Source organism: the organism of the source record quoted next, unplaced genomic scaffold, assembly GCF_019419815.1.
Source record: "Pyrus x bretschneideri cultivar Hongxiangsu unplaced genomic scaffold, Pyrus_bretschneideri_v1 Contig1, whole genome shotgun sequence".
In the NCBI taxonomy this organism is placed as follows: domain Eukaryota; kingdom Viridiplantae; phylum Streptophyta; class Magnoliopsida; order Rosales; family Rosaceae; genus Pyrus; species Pyrus x bretschneideri.
Window position 1 is genome coordinate 13,970,480 of NW_025999390.1, and position 11,312 is coordinate 13,981,791.

An 11,312-nucleotide genomic window follows, 5' to 3' on the forward strand; every position below is an offset into this window, starting at 1 on the left:
AACTGCTCGATACATACTGCATTATCTTCAAAGATTGTCGTAAGAAGGTCAACGACATAAGTAAGACTACTAGTGCTTCAAATATGTTCCATGACTGCTCTCAACCAAAAGCACTCACGCAATGCTTCATGCAGGGCGAGAATTTTAGCATGGTTCGAAGAAGTCGCAACTCGCGTTTGCTTGATAGACCTCCAAGATATAACGGTGTCTCCAATGGTAAATACAGAGAATATGCCCTATGTGGGTCAGACAGAGAACCAACATCTGCGTAACCAACAAGGTGAGAATCAACTCGAGGACCGAGGGGTGCAGCGGCTACTCTCGATGATTCGTGGGTGTAGAACAAACCCAAATCCATCATACCCTTGAGGTAGCGAAAAATATCTTTAACACCATTCCAGTGTCTGCGTGTAGGCGCATTGCTGTATCCAGCCAAAAGATTAACAACGAAGGAGATGTAGGGTCTAGTGCATTGAGCCAAGTACAATAAAGCACCAATTACACTTAGGTTTGGAATTTCAGGCTCCAAAATCTCTTCCTCATCCTCCTTTGGACATAAGGGATCTCGTTTAGCATCTAGAGTCTGAATGACCATAAGAGTACTCGACAATATCGAGTTTTTTCAAGATCTTTCATCTCAAATTCTGATTTCAAATGAACGACAATTTCCTCAAGTTCTGCGGGAGTTCCAATTGTCGTCGACATAAACTGCAACAATCGTAAATCCGGAATGTGACTTCTTTATGAACACGCATGGGCATAATTCGTTGTTCACATAACCCTAACTTGTCAAATATTCACTCAGACGGTTATACCACATCCGCCTGGATTGTTTCAATCTATAGAGTGATCTCCTCAATCTAATCGAGAGAATGTTCCATGGTCTAGAATTATTTGAACCAGTCAATGGAAGTCCTTTTGGAACTTTTATGTACATTTCCGTATCTAGATCCCCATGAAGATACATGGTTACCACGTCCATAAGCTGCATATTCAGTTTTTCAGAAACTACCAAACTGATAAGGTAGCGGAACATTATGACGTCTATTATGGAGGAATATGTCTCCTTGTAATCAATCCCAAGGCGCTGAGAGAAGTCTTGCACTACGAGGTGTGCTTTGTATCACATTATTTCATTTTTCTCATTACGCTTCCTCACGAAAACCTACTTGTAGCCCACAGGCTTCACATGGGGTGGAGTAGGAGCTACATGCCCAAACACCTTACATTTCGCAAGCGAATCAAGTTTGATTGCTTGTTTCCAGTTTGACCAATCTGTTCTATGTCGACATTCATCAATGAAAGTGGTTCAATGTCATTGCTAAGCAAAATGTCGAAAGCAATGGCATACGCAAATGGACCGAACCTCATCCAATACTGCGTAATGGACCGAAATCTCACGAATGGACCGAACCTCATCCAATACGTGGTTCAATCTCATTCTGATTCCAAACCTTATCCAATACTGCGTAATGAACCGAAATATCACGATTCTCAGGAGGTTGGTATGTCTCATCTAAGACATCACCGTAATATAGAATAACCACATGCGTTGGAACAGATGAGTAAGCAATGGTTGGATTCATACTAGAGTCACTAGTTTGTGCCATTTTCCTCTTCCGATGTTATGAATCCTTTGAACCAGGGGGCCTGTCACGTTTTAGGGTAGAAGCAGGTGATTGGCTAGCCGCCAGTGTACTGGGCCATGTGGGAGGTGCAGCCACCCCACCATCGGGGATAGTCCCACCTTCCAAGGCAGTGTTACAATGTACGTTAAGTACGTCCATCCTTGCAAGTTCGTTTGCAACGGGTATATGTGATCTTGCCACCTTTGCTAGATCAGTAAAAGCATCTGGCATGCTTTGAGCCATGCTCTGAAGATTTAGAATACGTCGCACTTCAATTTCAAACTGAGGGGTGCGGAGATTTAAATGAGACATAGTGGAAGTAATCCACGACAATCCAAAAACGAGAGGATCATATATACCTTTGTTGCGGACAAGTTCTCGTGTCCGCGGTCATTACGAATGACGTTCTCCCAACGTAACATATGGCTGCAATCGGCTGTGGTTTTGGTGGGAAACACAAAACAACTATAGCAACTGGACAACCTCCTACCTGTAACCCACCATGCAAATAATTGACACAGAACAAACATTTGCTTCCCCAAAACAAGAAGAGAATCTTACTTACAACCGAATATATGTACATCGCTTTAACATAAGAGGCAATGTATTTCAATGACACACCATTTCCTCTCCACAGGTAGGCAACTTGAGACCATGATTGCTTACTGTAACATTCATTACGTGATTTACAACAAGCACATATGGGTAAAAATATGTAGACGCAGGCCAGACTTTAGCCTATCGAATTATTTTTCCCCATTTTTTCTATTTGTCCCTATAGTTTATCCTAAATCTCGTTTATGCACCGGTCAATCTTACTCGTAAGTAAGAACAACTTGCATCACTCTATCCCTATCTACGTTCAAAAGTTGGTTACATGGTTGCAATCAGTGTTGTCAATCATTCGTAACACATCCATAATAGAACAACTACCCCCGCATTAGTCTTAATAGTTAATTAATTAGATGCTATCTTCTCTTACAATTCAGTGGGATTGTTGATAAGGGCTGAAACTTGACATGGATAAAGTTTTGTTGTTGTGTTTCTAACACATAATTCTTCTATGCTTCACAAGGCTTAGTTAAACATTGTACATGAAATAAGTTCTTCCCAATTTGGTCTGGTACTGTAGTTTCGCAATTCAAGAGAATATACAACTCATTACTCGACTTGGTATACACAAGAGGATCAACATCCGATTATCAAGCAAACTTTCTTGTGGTTGAGAATCGAAGGTTGTTAACATATTACATGACTTAGTAGGTACAAGCGCATATACAATTGATTATAAAACAAACTCTCTCGTTGTTGACAACGGAAGAAGACATACAACTGATTGATTATCCCACACAATATGATAGACACAATAATATATGGCGTTAACCAATTACATAACTTAGTAAATACAAGAAGATATACAACCGAAACCTATATGTCCAATAATAGAGACAGAAGCGATTTGATGTGCATGCAATAATGGAACATCGGATAGTGCCAATTCTTACATCAATTTGCAAACACTCCTCATCCAACCAGCTGCCAATTCTATATATTGTAAAGTAATGTTAGAGAGATCAAATTTTATAACCAAATGATGTTGCTGTTGATGATTGAGTTATTACTTAAGTATTGATTAATGTGTTTTTATTGATGACACATCATTTTATTTGTAAATTTGTTTTAAGAATTTGACGTAACTAACATTACCCTATACTTTATAATAGGCACACGGGCATGCACAATTAAATCAGAGATCAACTAGGAATTATATAAAAAATGCAACAAGTAGCGTTGCAATTTGCATTGATTTGAGTTTATTAATCATGTTTAACCCAACAAAATGTATTTACAAGTTCTTCTTCGAACCTTCAATCCCAAGACCTTGATGCATAATAAAGCCTAAAACCACATGCTAATCTAACTACCAAACGACACGTCGCTTTGGTTTTGCTGAGCGGGACGCGGTTTCACCAACTATTTTAGTGTAATCATCCCATAATCTAACGACGTTACCGTTAAGCTCCGTCAAGTCCTGGTACCTGTAGCAGCTCATCTCTCCCGTTCTCAACGTCAAAACATCCTCCCACCAATTAGCCGCCACCACCTCATCGCTGCCGCTCTCTTCTGTCTCATCCTCCTCCGGCGTCGGCGATGAGGTCGCTATCAGGTCACTCTCAACGTTACTATCCTCAAAATACACCGCAAACTTCGAACCCTTTGTCAGCTGCACTCTGCTGTCATCGAACTTGGCCAATGCTGGAACAAAGCATGGTGGCTCCACCTTCTTCGCCGCGGAATTTGACTGAGTTATCTCGGGAACCGGCGACGACCCATTTGAGCTGAGGTCGGAAATGGCAGGTTGGGAGTGGAATTTCAATGCGGAAGAAGAAGAGATGGCCCTGGTGGCGGCGGCTCTGGGTCTGAGCCCCCAGAAGCTAACGGCAGCGGTCAAAACGGCGACCCAAGTCCACAGATTGTTCACAACAGTGAACAATCCGAAGCTCAAGTAATTGAAAGCAAGAGCTTCGAGATTAGAATCCAACACGTTCATGATTGAAATCGAATGTTTGTTGTGAACAATCCGAAGCTCAAGTAATTGAAAGCAAGAGCTTCGAGATTAGAATCCAACACGTTCATGATTGAAATCGAAGGTTGCGAAACAGAGACAGAGGAGGGCTTTTATTTTGGTGTTCGTTTAAGGTTTGTGAAAGTTGTGAAGCTTACGAGGTGTTGTTCTCTGGTGGCGGTGAATTTATTGGGGGAAGGAGAGAGAGGGCGAGGGAGAATGTGAGCCGTTGGTTTTCTTTAGGCCCTGTCCAGTTTGGATCTCGATAGAGAGATGCCAGGAATCGAGAGCTAAGATGCGAATTTTTATACCGCATTTTTTCACCACTTGATTTGATTGAATCCATTGACACGTGTCTCGCTAGGAACCAAGTTTCGTCTTCCCTTCGTGAACCCCACAGTGAGCAGCAAACCCTCGCCTTCATGCTCACCGCTAAAAATAGAATGGTCTGGAAACTGATAGAAAATTGTAGGATACCAGACATGCTTGTGGTTCATAGGCTTTGGCAGTCATTTCGGTTAACCACGCATAAATCTTAGGAATGTTCCGTTATTTCAAGTTAGTCACATAGATTTTAATTTTAATAATGTAGTACGCTGTTTTTTTTTTTTTTTGAAAGATTATACATGGAATTATATATTCTCGTAAGCAAAGAACTGAAGCTCACAGTTTTTAATAGTACGAACCTCTACATTAGAAGTCTTGTGTTCGATTTTTTCTTAGGTAATATCAAATTATAGAATATAGAAAAAATAAAAGGGTTTTTGAACATTAGTTCTTACAAAAGATTAAAATTTTAAAAAAAATCTGGTGCTAAATTACATATTCAACTTAATCTCTTGAAGTGTACTTTTATCAAAATTTATATTCAATTTTGTTATTTAATGTGTATTTTTATTTAATGTCTCCACATTAAATTTTAATTTTATTAATATGCACATATTTAGTTCTTTAATTATAAATGAACATAAATGAGAAAATATTAAAAGAAATTTGTGATACAAAAATATATAAATACATAAGTGTACAAAAATGACTGTGTCAAAATATATAATATTAACTTTTTTGTACCAAAATATTTGTACCTACATGATTGATCAGTTTTTTTCTCAGCAATCCATTTATTTTCTTGAAGAGCTACAATTTTCTCATTTCTTTCCTTTAACGTACGTTAAAATATTGGCTTGCCCTTTTAATGCAAACTTTGGTACGAAACAAGATTGTATAGTGTTCACATTCCATACTTATATTCGGATAAATGTAGCTGGTTAAAGCTTTCGAATTCCACTGCCTTATCATGAAGGTACCTTTACGCTGATGGTACGTAACCTTTTTTTTTTTTTTTTTTTTTTTCTTCACTTTACGAACTTCACCTTTCTTATATATCCATGCAGCTACATGTATATGAAAAAGATTTGGGCCTAATTAGGATGCAAGATATGAATGCTGAGGGAACTAATTGGTGGTTGTGATTGATTAGAGTAGCGTTAGGTAAAGATGATCTGGTAGATATCTTGTTAAAATGTTTAAGCTTGATGCAGAACACAAAGTCCATTAAATGACAACCAATTGTATGGGGAGTATAAGGTTTAATTAAACTTAAAATGTTGTCACTTAGGAATTTGTTAAGTCTTGTAAGAGTCCCATAGAAAGAAGAGGTTTATATAATATTATAAGCCTTTTAAAGTGTATTAGAATGCCTAGAATGGCAGACTTGATTAATTAGTAAAGAAACATATTAATATATGCCTTGTACAATTGAAGTGAGTGATTTTCATTTGAAGAGTTATATATCACCCGAAATTTCTGGGAGTCTAGTTTCCAACGCAACAAATCGTGCATCAAATCAAATTTTGTGTGTGCAGACTTGATTAATTAAGAAACACACATTTGTCTTCTGCAGTTGAAGTGGGTTATTTCTCCTTCTAAAATCAAACATTTAGCTTAGTCGTATGAGTGAATCCACAATTAACAACATCGAGAAAACTTTGTTTTCCCGAGCGAATCCTAGGTGACTTGTCCTTCATCCCCAAAACTCCTTGGTCCACCCTGCACCAAAGCTGATAGGGTTGGGGAAGTCATGATTAATTGATGGGCCTATCTTTTAAGCAATTACTTTAGGGAATTGTTATTAGCACTTCAAAAATCTCATTTGGCATTCCTAACTTTCTATAATTAGAAAGAAAAATACATTTGTGAGAAGTGTAGAATGAGATTTTTGGAGTGCTAATAACAATTCCCTTACTTTATGTACAAACAATAGTTTGACAAGTCACACGTATACCCAAAAAAAAAAGAAAAGTAATCGTTATCTTTTTAACGCTTTTAATGAGGTCCTTGGTTTCTAATGATAGATTTAAATGAATTGTCCTTGGTGGCTTCGTCATGCGATGCATATGTACACATTTATAGAGAAGGAAATCAAGTTGCAGAAGCTTTAGCTTAATTTGGGGCAAAATGCTTATTAGTCTACGGTTCTAGATTTTGTTGCATTTGCCCGTGCTCATGACATTTCATTTTGTTCTTATTATCGTTTTCGTTGATCATGTTGTCTTTGGCTTCTTGGCATAGTCCCCCAGCTTGTATTTTTTTCGTTTACTTTCATTATTATCAACAAATTTGGTGGAAAAGGGATATGCGGGAGGTTTCTAGGTGCAATGGTCCTCTTCTTTTCGGGGAGGTAGGTGTCTCGCACACAACTATTGTCGAATAGATAATCTCGCCTAATCTTTTTCTACCTGAGAAGAAAAAAAACTAATTTTGTTTGTGTCACTTAGTATTACAGTTCAATGATTTATATTCAAACTTTGTAGATGAAGACTTTAATTCCCTTACCTGTTAATGTAAATGTATTTTATATAAGAAAATAAAATAAATAACACATTACCTATTACACATAAGAACAGCCAAATATTATCTGTTGATGACAAGCGATAGAGCTTAGAAAGCCCGAAAGACAAATACGGAAGAAGGGCCAAGAAAGGATTCAATCAGAAAAAGAGTTTTGGAGTGGATCAGGTGATTTAAGCCCCGAGTCCCCATGCCGAATACAAAAGCGGGTTTGCACAACGATGGTGTATTTTATTTATTTATTTATTTTTATTGTTTTGCGGAGGGGAATCAAACATATGATACATCTTTTATCAATAATTTACTAAATTTAAGGCTTAAGAATCTTGATAAGCGGCGAATTACTGAATTGCTCTTATGTATACGGTATAGAGTTCTTTTATTCACCCTACTCTATTCCAGATTTAAAATTTTTCCCTCCCTTAATTTTGTTTATATATATATATATATATATATATTTTTTTTTTTTTTCTGTTATAAGCGAAATTACTATTATAAGCTTGACTAAGGAAAGCAGGGAGAGTTTTGAACCAAAGACATTGTGTATTGAAAAGAAAGACACAATCCACTAAAGCAATCTACCAGTTGCCTTTTTGATATACCTTAAAGTAGTAATATCATTTGTAATAATAATATAAAAAAAAGTGATAATAAAAAAGACTTCACAATAAAAAAAGAGTTTTAACAATTTTTTTTAAATAAACAATACTATCTAAGTTAAGAGGGTGGGGGAGTGGGCTAAGCCTCACAATGAGCTAGCAATAATATGGTTTACATTCACCTTCGGAGATAATTGAACCTAAGTGTCACATCCTGACCCGGGGGGGGGGGACCACTTTCCGAGCCCGCTCCACCACCGTAGCACGATATTGTCCGCTTTGGACTTACCATTCCCTCACGGTTTTGTTTTTGGGAACTCACGAGCAACTTCCCAGTGGGTCACCCATCATGGGATTGCTCTAGCCCCATTCTCGCTTAACTTCGGAGTTCCTACGGAACCCGAAGCCAGTGAGCTCCCAAAATGCCTCGTGCTAGGTAGGGATAGGAATATACATTTAAGGATCACTCCCCTGGGCGATGTGGGATGTCACAATCCACCCCCCTTAGGGGCCCGACGTCCTCGTCAGCACATTTCCGGCCAGGGATAGGCTCTGATACCAATTTGTCACACCCAGGCCCAGGGCGGATCACTTCCCGGACCCGCTCCACCACCATAGCACGATATTGTCCGTTTTGGGCTTACCATTCCCTCACGGTTTTGTTTTTGGGAACTCACGAGCAACTTCCCAGTGGGTCACCCATCATGGGATTGCTCTAGCCCCATTCTTGCTTAACTTCGGAGTTCCTACGGAACCCGAAACCAGTGAGCTCCCAAAAGGCCTCGTGCTAGGTAGGGATAGGAATATACATTTAAGGATCACTCCCCTGGACGATGTGGGATGTCACACTAAGACCTCTCACTTACAAATAAAGAGGAATATCACTACACCGTAATACTAAGTGGTAATAGCGTAAACAAGTTGAAGTTTGGTTGCATTGACAGTATCGTAATTAAGTTGCATTTTAGTGGCACTTTCATTTGTTTTATAGTAAATTTTAGGTTACGAAAAGACAATTGCTGATTTTATGAAGAAATAATAGTCGGTGCTATCAAACTTTAACTTAATTACGATATTTATCGCAACACCTAAACTTTAATTTAGTTAAGATATTGTCGTTGCACCTAAACTTTAACTTATTTATAACTAGCCGTTTCTTTTTATTTCATTTAAAGAGGAAGATGAAAAAGATATAAGAAATTTGTAGCTTAGTTGGTTAAAAATATTTATTCATGTCCTCCAAGTCTTAAGTTTGATTTTCTTCTTCCATAACTCGCATATGGGCAAGTGTGTGTGAATTTTTTTTTTTTTTTTTTTTGAAGTAGAAGAAGAGAGGAAGAGAGTGATAGAGAATATGGGAGTGAGAAGTTTATTATTATTATTATTATTATTATTATTATTATTTAAGTTTTTAATTAGAGATATGTTAAGATTACATATAGATGTGACTTTGAAAAACAAAAACAGCAAAATTTGGTTGTGTGAAATTACATTTATGCTCATTTTACTTATTCATGTTCAGTTTTAATTAGAAAATTAAACTGATAATTTTATAAAATTTTAATTGACAATGAGTGTTTTATTAATATATAGTTTAAATACTACTGCAGCCTTTTGTCCTCTTTATTAAAGAAAGTAAAGCAACTTTAAAGTAGTTTTTAGTTTTCTTTTTCTTTTTCTTTTTCTCTTCTCTAACATCATTGCTCCACTCTTATTCATCTCTCGTTTCAATCATGTTTTCCCAATGACAAAAAAACTAGAAACCCAATTGTTATTAAACGACCCTTAACAACCATTTTCTCTATGTACTGTTGTTTGCAAGAGGAATATGTAAGAGGGTTGGTGAGATCAAAAGCCACTCTCAAGATGAATAAAGCGATCAAAACCATTTTGTTCGACTGTTTATAATAGCTTCATATGTATATATGTGTGTGTTTTTTTTCGGTCTTTTTATTCTATATGCAATTTTTTTTGTTAAATTATAGATTTTGTTAGATTAGATGTTAGATTACCGATTAAAGGAGTTCGAATTCACACCGTTATGCAATGACTCAACATCTTTCCACCCCTGTAGTAAATAATAACTTGGTATTCTTTATGCTAATTGTTTCTCTAATTTTTTTCACTATAATCTTAATGTAGGAAATTAGAGACATGACATGTACAATTGCTTATCACTGAGCTTTTTTTCTCGATTGTCATGTCATGACAATCAAGAAAAAATAATCATTTGTCATGTCATGTCATTTGTCATGTTATACACAAGTACATAATCACTTGTCATGTCATGCATGACATGACATGCATAAGTGTTGTCATTTTGGTTGTTAGGGCTCTACATTTTTTCCCCGTTTTAATTCCCACCAGTGGGTGGTATGTAGGCGATTACGAATTTAATTAATGAGTTCTAATGACAGAGAGATGGTGAGGACTTTGGTGGAAGGTTACAATGGCTATGGTGTCAAGCATACTTGCGTGATGGAACACAGGGAAGCGACGAAGTCTACAAAAAGAAAAAAACGAGAAGAAAGAAGAAGAAGCTGCATCGCTTGCGAATATTGGAAGTTCAGTCGTCTTGAAACTTAAAGAGATGATTTTCTCCTTTTGTATTGCAGAGTTGGATGTACTTTAGCCTACCTAGGCTTCTTTAGTGATATAGAAGGAACTTTATGTACCAAAATCTCAATCTAAATTTGATAGTAAAATTTTACACCTAAAAAAGAAGAAGTAAAGATCACAAGGAAATGAATGGGTCTTTAGAATTGACAAAAAAGTTTCGGTATGTGAAAACATTAAAAACTGCTGTAAAATTCATCAGGCAAGTCCAACATTAAAACCTGCTGTAAAATGACCTGATTTGCTCAAAAACTCATCTCCAATCGATGACTAGTCTATAATTCTGTGGAGCTTACCAGACTATTATTTGACCAAATGAGGCATCAGGTTGGCAAAATGTAGCCCTCCTCTTAACTTTTTTTTAAATTTTTGCCTAGCTCTTCAGTTACAGTAATTGATTCAAATTGAACGACTAGATTTGAAATTATCCAAAGATAGATTTATTAAATTAATCAATAAACTTAAACTTTAAATTGTCACTCAGTACTATGGTTTGGTGGTATTCCTTTTCACTCGAAAAAGAGAGGTCTTAGATTCAAATCTCGTAGATGACGAACTCGATACCAAATTAGGCAGCCCGTTGTGTGGCTTAGCCGAACTCCCCTCCCCTTAGTGTAAAAATATCGATGTACTAAACAAAAAGTATAAACTTAAAACTAATAAATTATCGAGGGGGCTATGTTTAGCCTCTTCAGGTAGATATGATATATGAGTATGATCTGACACTATTCATTTAGAAATATTTTTTTGCAAGACTATATTTTTGGATAGGGCTATATTTAGCCTTTTTGGTTGGGTATAGCTTAATCTTTTAAAATCATATACTGATAGTTTACATTACTATATATTGTGTGTGAGAAGGAGAAATTAAGATGCGGTCTCTAGTCACCAATTCTCTATGGCTGAAATCTTGTTGAATTTCAGTTTCTGATTAAGATCCCTGTACTTTGTACACATTAACATTTTACTATTCACATATTTCCATGTTAGCTTTTTCTTTTTTGTCTTTTCCCTATGTTAAAAATTTAAAACAAAATATTGATGTAGCTTAAT

General features: G+C 36.7%; 1 protein-coding gene across 1 annotated transcript; it reads right to left on the reverse strand.

The window, feature by feature from the left end:
* Nucleotides 1-3,393: 3,393 nt before the first annotated feature.
* Nucleotides 3,394-4,193, reverse strand: LOC103950238. Its single transcript, XM_048570409.1, has one exon. It carries the CDS (start codon nucleotides 4,177-4,179, stop codon nucleotides 3,550-3,552), a length of 630 nt encoding a protein of 209 aa, XP_048426366.1. The 5' UTR covers nucleotides 4,180-4,193; the 3' UTR covers nucleotides 3,394-3,549.
* Between the last annotated feature and the right edge of the window lie 7,119 nt (nucleotides 4,194-11,312).